Below are 12,448 nucleotides of genomic sequence, written 5' to 3'. Positions count from 1 at the left end.
TCACATGCTGCGGGGCAACTAAGTCTCCATGCCTCAACTAGGGAGCCTGTGTGCTGCAAACTACAGAGCCCATGTGCTCTGGAACCTGCATGCCACAACTAGAGAAGAGAAAACCCACACGCCCCAACTAGAGAGAAGCCCGCATGCTGTAACTGAGACCTGACACAGCCATAAATTAAATAAATAAATAAATAAATAAATAAATAAATAAAATAAAGTAGGAGTCCGACATCAAATGGAATCACCAAAGGATGGAGTGTGGATAGAAGAGAGATGACAAAGGACTGGGTTCTCCAAGATCTCAAGCTGATGATGAAGAACCAGTCAAGGAGACAACGGAGCTGCTAGTCAGACAGAAGAAAACCAGAAGAGTGTGGTTCTAGAAACCAAGCAAATGAAGTATTTAAAAGAGGATGGAGTAGTCCACCATGTCTCCGCCATGTCAGTGAAGAGCAGGGCTGAGGAGCCCCTCCTGGACTTATCAGTGTGAAGGTCACTGGCGATCTGATGTGACTAGTTTAGGTTAAGTGATGGGGAGGTAATCGGCGTAGGTTCAAGAGGCTCAGGAGAGAGCAAGTACACACAGCTTGTTCAAGGAGAGCTGCTGTAAAGAAAAGAAGAAAAACGGGACAGCTAGAGGGGAATATGATGTCAAGTTTTGCCAAACGGGGAAATAACTCCATTTTTATATACTGATGGTGTTTCCATTAGGAGAGAGGGAAGGGCTGTGATAGCTGTGCTGGGGTGGGGATGGGGAATGGGATCCAGTGCCCTGGTAGGGGGTTGGCCATTGCTCACAGGAACAGGAGAAAAGGCAGAGGACTCAGGCAAGTAGGCAAGTGGGGATGGATGAGGTGGTGGGATCACTAGGACGTTTGCCTCTGTTTTCTCAATGAAACAGGAAGCAAGTTCCTGGGGGGGCTCAAGAGGAGAAGGGTTTGATGAGAGAGGAAATGGTGTGAAAGCCTTTTAGAAGAGTAGAAAACTGGATGGAAGAGGCAAATAGAGTATGATTTCTGGGCAGCACTGAGGGCCAGCTGATCATGAATTTAAGGTGAGACTCGTCAGCAGAGGTTTGGCTGAGTTCAGCTCACGGATGCAGGTGTAAGAACAGAGAGCTGCGGATGTGCTGAGCAAGTACGGCAAATATTTACTGAATCAGGTCGAACTGAGCGGAACTCTCTTCCTGTCACCACAGAGACTTCAGAAGTAAGTCTCCTCTTGGGATCACATGCCTCTCCCACCCGGGTTTCATCATCTTCCAGACAAAAATCCACAAAACCCAGAATCCTGAAATACTCACCGCCCTTCGAATCTGTGTTTTAAAAAATCGAACAGCGCTTTCTGCATCATATCTGTTACCTGCAATTGAGTAAGCAATAAGAGATGATAAAATATTACTAATCATGATAAAACAGTTTTACTCTTCTTAAGAATGTGTGAAAACCTAAGGTCACCCCCTTTTTCTGTCACTGAGCTCTGATACAGTAACAATGAAAAAGACAAAGTTCCCAAACTCACTCTCAGAGTAACAATTAATGACACTGCAAGGGGTTTTAGTCACTCTCCACTTGATACTCTTGCCCCAGACTGAGTCAACTGCAGCTCGCAGACATCCCCAAGGCAAGAGCCAAGAAAACAAAACAGAACAGGTAGCAATGTATACTGTGGCTTGAAAACAACATGCTTTGCTGTCCTAGCTCTTTGCTAAGTTCAAGAGTCAGGAGAGGAAGGTGGAGTTGCAAAGCAGTTCAGCATGTAAAGTCAAGGGTGCTCCAGGGGGCAGCTACCTACCTCGTACCCCTTCAGAGAGGGGCCCACCAGGACCACGGGTCGCATAGAAGGGACCACGTCATAAGGAGGGGTGTGCTCTGTCTGCAGAGAGAGGAGATGCCTTCAGATGGTTAAAAGGCAGAGGGAATTCAAATCTTTTATGTACAAACTGTTCTGTCTCAACGGTGCAATACGAGGCACTAACTTTCCAGACATTTCCATTTTTTTTTCCACTTGCCTCTTTTTCTAAATAAACCCAATCCAAGACTGCATTCGAAGTGACTGAGCTGTCTACAGTTTTCTGGCTCTCCTTAAGAAAAGCTCCTAAAGCAGGAGGGGCTGCTTTTGAACAGAAGCTAGTTGGTAGAACAGACAGAAACATGCCTCATGCAGGAAAAGTGCTTTCAGGCTTGACTGGAGGTTAATATTGCTTTTCAGATGCATTTAAGTTTTCTCAAGAGTTGAGTGATCAGACCTCACGTGGTTAATTACAAAGAAAAGAAAGGTCTTGTGACCTCTGGATCTTAGATGTTGGTCTTACCTGGATAAAACCTAATTTGAAAACATTACCAAATACTTGATTGACAGTTTCTATTTTGCTGTGACAGTTGAGATGAGCCTGCATGCTTGTTCCAGGAAACGGAATCACAATCTCTATTCACACTGAGGGATTCATATTTTTAGATTTTTGGTTTCTATCCCTTGGAACTTAAACACTTACAGTGTAAGGTTTATGTGTCTTGGAGGGAAGGTGGTTCATGTGTGTATAATAATATAGCCAAGCAGGCCTCCATGGCCTCAAAAGGTTCCCTGCCATCTTGCATATCTCATATGCTTCTCAAGAACTGTTTAGGAGGTGTTTCTGTTACATAACTAATTCATACCCTCCCACAATAATTTATTTCTTTTTTAGAAGAGCAGGGGGAGGACCTAGTTTTGTAGCCACTTCTAAAACTTGCAACAATTTTCAGCTCTCCTGCTTCCAATAAAATAATGAAAATAAAGATTTTTCAAAAAATAGATAACTCACTTGTTTGATGACCTTAAAATTGGCTATTTTAACAGCAGAAAATGTTAAAGTGACCCCCCAAAAATGACATTTTTTTTTTTAAATGTAGAAGAGAGAGCAATGGTCTGAGACACTAGGATAAACAAATCATGGTGACAGGAATCTTCCTGCATTGAGGAGTGTCTGAAAAAAATATATATTTTAAGAATCACACAGACCAAAAGAAAAATCTTCTCCAAACTATTTGAAGAAGTTGGTAAACTTATTGCAAATGTGAATGTCACTGCATCAGGCTGTCACTCAACAACATGTCACTGTTGCTTAAAATGGTCCTTTACCAACTTTCTGACTTTGATGGAATTTAACTCGCTTGCGATGAAAAAGCATTCAATTTCAAAAGCTTCCATCTGAGCTTTTGCCAATAGTCATAGACAACCTAATCCGAGCAGAGAAAATATTACTGTGACAGTGCTGCCAGATTTTACTGCTGAAAACTTTAGTGTTCAAAATGAATTTTAATAGACACAATCAAGGTGGAATACATTTTTTAAACAGAAAAAGAAAAAAACCGAGACAAACAATACAGTGACAGCACAAATGCCACACGAGCACCATTCTAAAAGCAACCTAAAACATGGAAAACAATCTTATCATTGCATCTCAGGTTGGTTTTTTTTTTTTTTTTTTTTTTTGGTTTTTGAACTCTACATTGAAGCTGACCACATCATCAATAACAGAAGGAAAATGAATACCAGTGCCGAAGGCATCATAAGCATATTCATGAAATGACATTAATTCATGAAATTCATTCATGAAATTATGGCATTTATACCACCTGGGATCATGTTGAAAGTGTTTAGAAGCCAAGTGCTTAGAACTATGCAGGCTCAGAATACCTTTTCCATTGTTATAATTAGGAATATAAGTTGCATGCATTTTAGGAACAGCTCCCAAGAACTTTTATTTCAAGTCTTTAAATATTCAGTGGCCCAGTATTGGACAGGTCTTGGGCTCCTTCGATTTGTGACTGCCAACTAGCAAAGGGTTACCCATGCTGGTAAGTCAATCAGCCTCTTCATCGGTAGGAGCTATAGAAAAGACCTTATTTGATGGAATATTGGTACTTTGTGCCCTGTGGCTCACGACACCATCCTTTTTATCGATCATTTCCTGATAAGTGTCATTTTTTCGAATTCTTTAGTGGAAGAATTATGATAAACATTTTTCAAATTTTGGAATTTAAGAGTCAGAAAACACCAAAAACCTATCGATGAATATGGTTTTCACTGCTGTTTTCCTGTTCTGTAAAGCCCAGAGCAGCTGAGCAATGCTGAATTTCTAGGCTTCTGCTGCTCTGAATGCCATTAGTCACCTGGCTGCGAGTTTTAGCTGTGACAAGAAGACAGGACCAGAGAAGACCCCACTGCCGTGCATGGACATCGATCTGGGGCTTTCAGGGGTCATACAAAAATCCAGGTGTTTCCATTTTTGTCTGGAGTGGCTAGGTTTCTTCCATGATGAAAGCAACCATAATTTATTTAAAAAACAAAAAAAACAAAAAACCTAAAACACAGCTCAGCATCTGACACCTCATCAATGACTCAGAGCTCCTCCACAGGGCAGAATCCTTGTGCACGGAGGAGAAGAGCGCAGGGTGTGGAGAGCTGGAGGCGGAGTAGATTTGACTCCACACCTACATGTCATGAGAGGTTGTGCTGGACTTGCTGATATTAGAAAGAACGGCTCTAAAAGACAGCACAGCACAGCAGGCGGTAGACAGTGGTGTGTAAAAGAAGGGAAGCGATGGGGATTATAGGGGTGGTATCCTTAAAAAGTAATACTTTGGAGCTAACAAAATGTGCTGGGAGGAAACAGACTTTAGAATCAAGAAAGCTCAGCAATACCCTAGTTTCCAGTCAGGGGACAAAGAACATCACTGGGTAGCATCTTGGTCGGCCAGTGGCAAAGGCTCTACGCACAGCCACCACGCTGTCATCCGACAGGTGGGATGCTGAGATCTGAGTGATGGAGAGGAGGCAAGAACATCGGGAGAGGATTTATATATGACAATAGGAAAAACTCACAGTAAACCGCCAAAACAAGCCTGCAGTTTTCCACTGGTCTTGTTCATCTGCAGATTTTGCACCTAGTGGATTAGAAGTTTAAATACTGACTAAATTAAAAATTGAAGAATTGAAAAAAAAAATGTTTTAGCACAAGCTACATATCTGGATATCATCAATCAGAATCTAAGAATGGTTTTAATAGGCTTGATTATCAGCTAAACTTCCGGAGAAGAGAAAGAGACAGAGACAGATAGAAGCATGCACAAGAGAGGTGCATTACATGGAGTTGTCAGTGTTCGACGTTCCTTAAATGTTGGAACGGATGCCCTTGGTGGCATATGTTATTCCATCAAAAAGGCTAAGTACTGTAATGGTGTTTTCACGGGCCACTCACTGAATTTAGTTGGTTCGAAACGCTTGGACTCAGTCAGTGGCTTGATAGGTTCTTTTCTTAGGACAGAAATGATTGTATTGAATAAAACTGTGGGACTGAATGCTAATGATGCCAGGGGCAGGATAAACACAGCTCATGTCAATGTGAACTTACCGATTTCTGCTTCTGCTTAGCTACAGCAGCATGGAAAAGAAACAAAGAATAACAAAGCATGCATGTTATTGGCTTTATCAAGGACGCAGACAGTCCACAGGACTAGAAATGTGACGCAGTGCGGGTGAGCGCGTTGGACAGACGCAAGCTTGGAAGTTCATGTTACCTTCTTAAAGAAGGGCATTCTTTTCTCTTTGGAGTGGGGTGACGTTACACTGTTTGCACTGGGTTTAGGGGAGCGGTGGTTTGCTGGAATATCATTGTCTTCTGCATCTAAGCCAGTAGCATCTATGTCTATAGCTATATACAGACAAACAATTCAAAAATCATCAGGTAGACAGGAGAGGAAAAATCGGTTATCAAAAAGATAAAACAGAAGGCAAACAAAACTAACCACAGTCAAAGATCTATCACGAGTGCTCAGCACAGTAAACAAAGTAAAATTTCAAGGTAAAGCATGTGAAGAATGTAATCAAATCGAACAGGAAGATCCTCTCATGTGAGCTTGTGTGCTTGGACACATCAGTTTCACGCTCCATCTCTCGAATAAGATTTTTTAGAGAAACAAATTTTTAATTTGTAGTTTAGTTTCAAATATCATACTGATATTTTCCAAAACAACTGTCTAAGAGGAACAGGACAGAACACCTGGCTTCATTTCTTCCTGGCTTAAACTAGCTTTCAGATAATCAAGTGACTGCATGGGAAATCTTTATCACATTGTGCCTCTGATTTCTTACTGTGCTTGGTTTTGTGTGAAAATAAGGGCATAATACTGATATTCTCCAAATCAACTATTATGAGTAACAGGATAGAACACCTTCACTTCTTCCCAAGCTTAAACCAGCTTTCAGATAATCAGCATGGAAAACCTTTATCACGTTATGCCTCCAATTTCTTATTGTGCTTGGTTTTGTGTGAAAATAAGGGCAATGTGAAAAGGTTCACTGAAATTACAACGTAAGGGACACAGAGAATAGAAAATCCTAAATCCAGCAACGCAAAGAAGTTATACACGAGGCAAATGATTCTGGAGGGACCAGGATGGACCGGATTAAAATGATTTCATGATGATGTGGGCACCCCAGAGGCAGGCCTGATTGAAGACTAATTAGAAACCACTGGATCTGATGACCTCTCGATGACATGAATCTTACACAGCGACCTAAGGAGCCTCCCGATGACTGTATATAAACTCACTGGATTTACATGAGAGGCAGCGCGGAGGGGCAGGCAGACCCGAGAGGATATGCCACCGTTCTACTCATTTGCAGAATGAGGGGTTTAGGTTTGTGGTTCAGCATGCTTTCGGCGTTTAAACTCTTTGGCCCTGGAAACAGAGCCCTGAAAAATTAAGTCTTCGATGGAAAAAGATCCATCATCTCATTGTGAAGTTTACACAATGCAGCCACCACATGCGATCACTAGCGAATTTGACCCACAGTAGAATCAGAGCTGGAAAGCATCTGAAAAACCAGCTGCAACTCTCTTACTTTTCAAGACTGAAAAGATAAGTTCTCCGAGTTGAAGGGACTTGATTTTGGTAAAAACTCAGAAGCTAGCTCTTGAGCCTCCGTGATGCTGTATCCCAAGCCTCCATCAGGCTGCCTCTCGGGCCGAGGTCCTGCCACAATCCCGGTGTCCTCATCCAGTTACCTAGGCTTCCCACGTGGGGTCGTGTCCTCAGTGTCAGGATTCAGGAAGACATTACAGAGCTGAGCTCACTAGAAAATTGTTTTGTCCTTTACATGGGGTCAAGTAGAAGAAGAGAAGAAGAAATCTACTTGCCCCAGGAAAGCATCATATTACACATGTAGTCCTCTTAACAAAAACCATAGTACATTCAGATTTAGGGACCACATTACTATTGTGAAAGGACAGACCGCTCGGTATTGCAAAACCTTAGCTTCCATTCCCTGTGAAACATAAGCTGCCCTGGTGCTCACGACAACAGCCTCGAACCTTTCCAAATGCCTGGAGACCATTTGACAGGCGTCACGTTATTTTTCAGTGCTGAAGTTATTACGGATATTAGGTGATTCACTTAGTCTTTCGAAAACTAGGCTCTTTTGTCAAATCGTTCCTCTTCATTTGATTAGGTTAAAATGCTGGGATGGAGTGAACACCTGGCATTGTTAGCACAGTTTTGCAAATGTCAGTTCTTGCTTGCATGAAGATGAGGTAAGGATGTTCTTTCTCCAGTGAAAGTCATAACGGGCTGAGTTAATTCCAGGTAGTGTAGTTAGACATATCTAGGAAAGATGTCTTTCTCTTTGCCCCATCTATGCCTTTGGATAAGCTAAGAGGTTCAGCACATGTTGTCCAATGGAAACATTATGAAATGCGCCTAGAGGTCTGAATAGATGCTGACTTGTATACCACCCGATGATGCTCTTCCTTGAATTCCAGTTTAGGGACCATGTTATTTGTGTCTTCCTGGATAGGATGGAGATGATCTGGGTTAGTTTTTCATTATTCCTATAGTATGTCTTAACCCAAATCAAATAACTTTCCCTTTTGGTGGTCAATTCCCATATGCTTCTACCTTTCTAGTCTTTTATTGGGCTTATAAAGGCCTTGAGAGCCTCTCTGAAATTGAGGATACCTAATGGCTTGTCAGCATTGACAGGACCCTGGGATGGCAAAGTTCATGCATCGAATTTTATGCTCTGTCCACTGGGTTTTTCATTTAAAGGAAGAGTGGAAACTGCATAAAAAGCTGAGCTGTGCCACTGCCCAGATGTTTGGCTACCCACATGGCCTGAGTCACATTTGAAATTTACCTATATTTGGACACAAGGGCTCAAAATCCCAAACTGAGGACTCTGCAGTTTACTAGTCCTGACTTTGGTTAACTGAAACCTAAAAGCATCTGCGTTTGTCCTGAGACACAGAATTCTAAGACATTTGGTGACTTTCAAAACACGCTAAAGAAATTTACTAAGCGTTACGAAGCACGTTCAACTCTTTTCATACTTCTATATACTTTATCAGGCTCAGATGGTCTTCTTATACTGAGAGATGTGAGCTGTTCCCCCTTTCAACATCATACCTGCATTGGCGCACCCTGGCAAACGTTAGTATTTACTTGGGAAAAACTGCTTCCTTTAAAAAAGAGTTTCTTTTCTTCACTAGCATGCTTTAGTTTTAAAAATCACTTATTGACTTATTTTTTTGGCAGCGAGCCTTAGGAACATTTTTTGAACTCTAAATTTAAATACAATCTCAGACAGCTGGGTTGCGTTGAGTGGTGGGCTGGGGCAGCGTGTGTGGACACACACGTGTAGGTATGGGGTATGTCCTGTGCAACCAGCTACTACCTCGTGGCCCAGGGCTGAGGTGGAAAGTCTTCCTTTTCCAAATCCTGGAGAAGCTCCGATTATATATACTTCGGGCAAATGCTTCTATGCTTTGGTCTCGCAATAGGTGAGGTGACTTGTCGATAGGGCCTCGAGAAGCAAAGATGACAACTGTAATTGCAGGCCAATCCCCATTTGATAGATTAAGCAGGCTTCCCCGCAGACAGGGTGCTGGAACCCCTCTGTAGAATTTTCTGACGTCTTCAGTTAAGCAAGCTGTAGTATTGCTATGAAAATCATCGCAGGAGCCTGATGTACCTATTATACATTTTGCAGTTGGCTAATATTTCCAGTTCATTTAGTCACCGTGTGTTTCTACTCTTGGTATTCAGAAAAGTGATTCCAAAGTCCTGTCTCCGTTTAAAACTCGGGGGTGAAGTTTAAAGTCTTTTTTTTTTCTCTTTCAATTGTGCGTTTTTTTTTTTTTTAATCAAATAAAAATGTCAACACTTCCACATTATAAGGCAAAGATAATGGAGGGATTGTTTTCCAAAAACAGAAATTATCCATGTTTTAAAGAATATACTTTGAAGCTGTTTTCTTTTTTTTTTATTAATTAAAGTATAGTTGATTTACCACGCTGCATTCATTTCTGCTGTACAGCAGAATGATTCCATCATACATTTTTATTCTTTTTTATATTCTTTCCATTATGATTGATCTCAGGATATTAAATAAAAAATCATCTATGTTGTATAAACTCTTATTTGGACACGATGTTTAGGCATGACTAACATCTGGCTACAAAAATGAAATGTTATTTTCCAAACACAATTAACTTTTTCTTCAAGATGCACATACCAGCTCTTGTTTTATTGCCGAAATGATGAGAAGGCCACATTTCAGTTAAAGGGAATGGAAAACTCTTCCTGGGTGACAGAAGTGGGGTTGACAAATGGGGGGGGGGGCACTGCTGCTTTATCACAACGTGAACTGGCATTTTCTCATTTCTGAAGCCTGGTGACAGTCCTTAGGAGTCCCTGAGACAGTCTTAAAGACACAGAGGAAGAGTATAAGGTTTGTATCATAATCCCTGCAACTCCACCCATTTGAGAAGGAGAGAGAGATAAGCCTCCTTTCACCTGGGCATTAAGGGAATATCTAGTCACTAACCATCAAGAGACGATATTAACCTCACATCATACCTAAAGGGCTTCGATGTTTCATTTTAAACATACTATTTCACTTAATTTTGGGCAACTTAGAAATTATTGTTAGTTGTAAGTCCATGGTTTTGGAAATCAATGTGTGTTCTAAAACTATTTCTTATTGTGTTCAGATTTTGCTCACTTAACAAGTCCTCTAGTTTTTACTAAGAAGCCTGGGATTGGTCCCTAAAAGCTGCCAACATTTGCAAACAAGGCATGATTGTCAGTAACAAGGGGGATACTGCTCTTAAGACTTAGCAGTCATTGGGCAACTACACTGTTCCTTGATTTCTCCACAGATGGTCCTTCTCTGTCTTTGACCTCTTCCCACGTCCAGCTTCCTGGAAATACACAAATGCTCCACGGGCCAATCCTCATCACTTTACTAGGACTCTCAACTGCACCTATTAGCAGACTAAGGCTCTTATCATGGGTTTTCATCCAATTTGACCAATTCATCTCCTGTGTGTATAAAACTTTAAGTTTGACACAGAATGGTAGTTACCGGGTTGAGCAAATACAAATTCAGTTAAAGAATTTCCGATAGACAACGAATAGCTTTTCAAGTATGTCTCGTACCATATTGACTTATACTAAAAAACATTATTCATTGTTCATCTGAAATTCACATATACGTTGGTGTCCTTCTTCAGTGCTTTGGAAAGAAAACACTAGCTACTCTTCCTATAAGCATTTCCATCTTTTGTTCAGTACTTCTGCACATCTTCTACATGTTCCATGGAGTCTCTTGGGTAGAGATCATGTCAGACCAATCAATCCACCATCACTTCATCCTCCTTTCTTCACCTTTCTAAACTTTTTATCCATCTATTTTTTAAAAAAGTAATTAATTAATTAGTGGTGTTGGGTCTTCGTTGCTGCACACGGGCTTTCTCTAGTTGTGGAGAGCAGGGCCTACTCTTCATGGTGGTGCATGGGCTCCTCATTGTGGTGGCTTCTCTTGTTGTGGAGCATGGGCTCTAGGTGTGCGGGCTTCAGTAGTCGCGGCACAGAGGCTCAATAGCTGTGGCACATGGGCTTATTAGTTGCTTCGCGGCATGTGGGATCCTCCCAGACCAGGGATCAAACCTGTGTTCCCTGCACTGACAGGCGGGTTCTAAACCACTGCGCCACCAGGGAAGTCCCTATCCTTCTCTTTTAATTTAACGTTGAGGCCAACACACTGTGGTTGATGGTGCACGCTCTGGGCTGGGGACCACAGTGGAGGACAGGACCAGAAAGGGAAATCCATCCATCACTTTGATCATCTAAGCAGTGAACACACTGACACTGTTTCCTTTTTTCAAAGCCAGAAAAAAATTTGCCCATATTGCTCCTAACTCCAGGTTGGCCATTCTTATTTCTGATCTCTTTGAACATCCTGAGGGTGAACCTAGTGATCCCGGCTAGGGAAACTGACACAAATAGTTAAGACGGTGGAAAGCGTGAAATGCAGTATGTACTCTTCAGCACTTACTACCTACTTACCAGATGATGGAGGTGTAGATTTTCTGGAACTAGGTACTATGTCACCCAAACTGGATGATGAGTTTCCTCCTGATTTACTGGAGTAAAGCAAAAATTTATATTACAACTGACACTTATTTCAGAGATTAAAACATTTGTATCGCTCAATAACTGTGATTACTCATTATGTTTTTATTGAACTTTAAATGTGTCTTGCCTCCAAGGAGGCAAAGGGTAATTTCCCAGCGGAGATTCCTGGAGTGCTCGACCCAGCCATGTCAAGGTCTCTGTCGCAAATTCAAGGTTTAATTTGCAAAGGCCCTGAGAGAATGGAAGAAAACTAGGGTACCTGCTGCAGCCCTCAAATTCTCTGCCAGGATCACAGACAGATAAGAGCAAAGATTTCCTTTGCTTCTTATTTTCAAGACTCTTGGAAGCAATGCATAGAACCTGCAGGCTAACACCCAAACTTCTTGTTTCGTTCTTGTTGGGTACCTGCTCCTTTGTCTTTTTTTGGGGGGGGGGTATTTATTTATTTTAAAAATATTTATTTATTTGTTTATGGCTGCACCGGGTGGCATGTGGGATCTTAGCTCCCTGACCAGGAATCGAACCTGTGGCCCCTGCAGTGGAAGCTGGTAGTCTTAACCACTGGACTGCCAGGGAAGTCCCCTGCCTTAACAACTGTGGCAAAAATGTCTCCCTTCCTGCTCCTTGAGAAGTAGTTTTCCTTTCTCAGTTTGTATATGAAGAAGCAGAGAAAAGATTTTATTAACTAGTATTAAGATACCATTATCAACACAGAGAATAGAAAAAGATACAATAAAACCAATACAACATTAGAAATGGAATGAATGGTATCAGACTGTCAGCATCCGACAAGAAAAATGCCCAAGCTTTGTTTATCTACATGCATCTACTTTTCTATGACTAAATGCACTCATAATCTGAGGGGTCCCAAAAGCCCAGGGATTAATAAAAGTCAAATGTGGGCTAGAGGTCTTGAAAAAGGGAAGAATCCACATGAACTAAAGGAGCTCGAGTTATAAAATACTAGTGAATGAAGATGGATGGTCCAA

The 12,448-nt window shown here is 41.5% G+C and overlaps 1 protein-coding gene across 1 annotated transcript in view; it reads right to left on the bottom strand.

The window, feature by feature from the left end:
• Nucleotides 1-12,448, bottom strand: part of CACNB2 (calcium voltage-gated channel auxiliary subunit beta 2) — a 395,991-nt gene that overhangs the window by 36,755 nt on the left and 346,788 nt on the right. Inside the window, exons 6-9 of the mRNA XM_057733785.1 lie at nt 11,391-11,467; nt 5,562-5,695; nt 1,795-1,875; nt 1,304-1,362 (exon numbers count right to left, since the gene is read on the bottom strand). Of these exons, the coding sequence (XP_057589768.1) occupies nt 1,304-1,362; nt 1,795-1,875; nt 5,562-5,695; nt 11,391-11,467 (351 nt within the window). The remainder of the gene's footprint in view (nt 1-1,303; nt 1,363-1,794; nt 1,876-5,561; nt 5,696-11,390; nt 11,468-12,448) is intronic.

The sequence above is a fragment of the Hippopotamus amphibius genome, chromosome 4, assembly GCF_030028045.1.
Source record: "Hippopotamus amphibius kiboko isolate mHipAmp2 chromosome 4, mHipAmp2.hap2, whole genome shotgun sequence".
Taxonomy (NCBI): Eukaryota; Metazoa; Chordata; class Mammalia; order Artiodactyla; family Hippopotamidae; genus Hippopotamus; species Hippopotamus amphibius.
The sequence above is the reverse complement of the archived record's forward strand: the minus strand, read 5'-3'. Positions and strand labels throughout refer to the sequence as shown.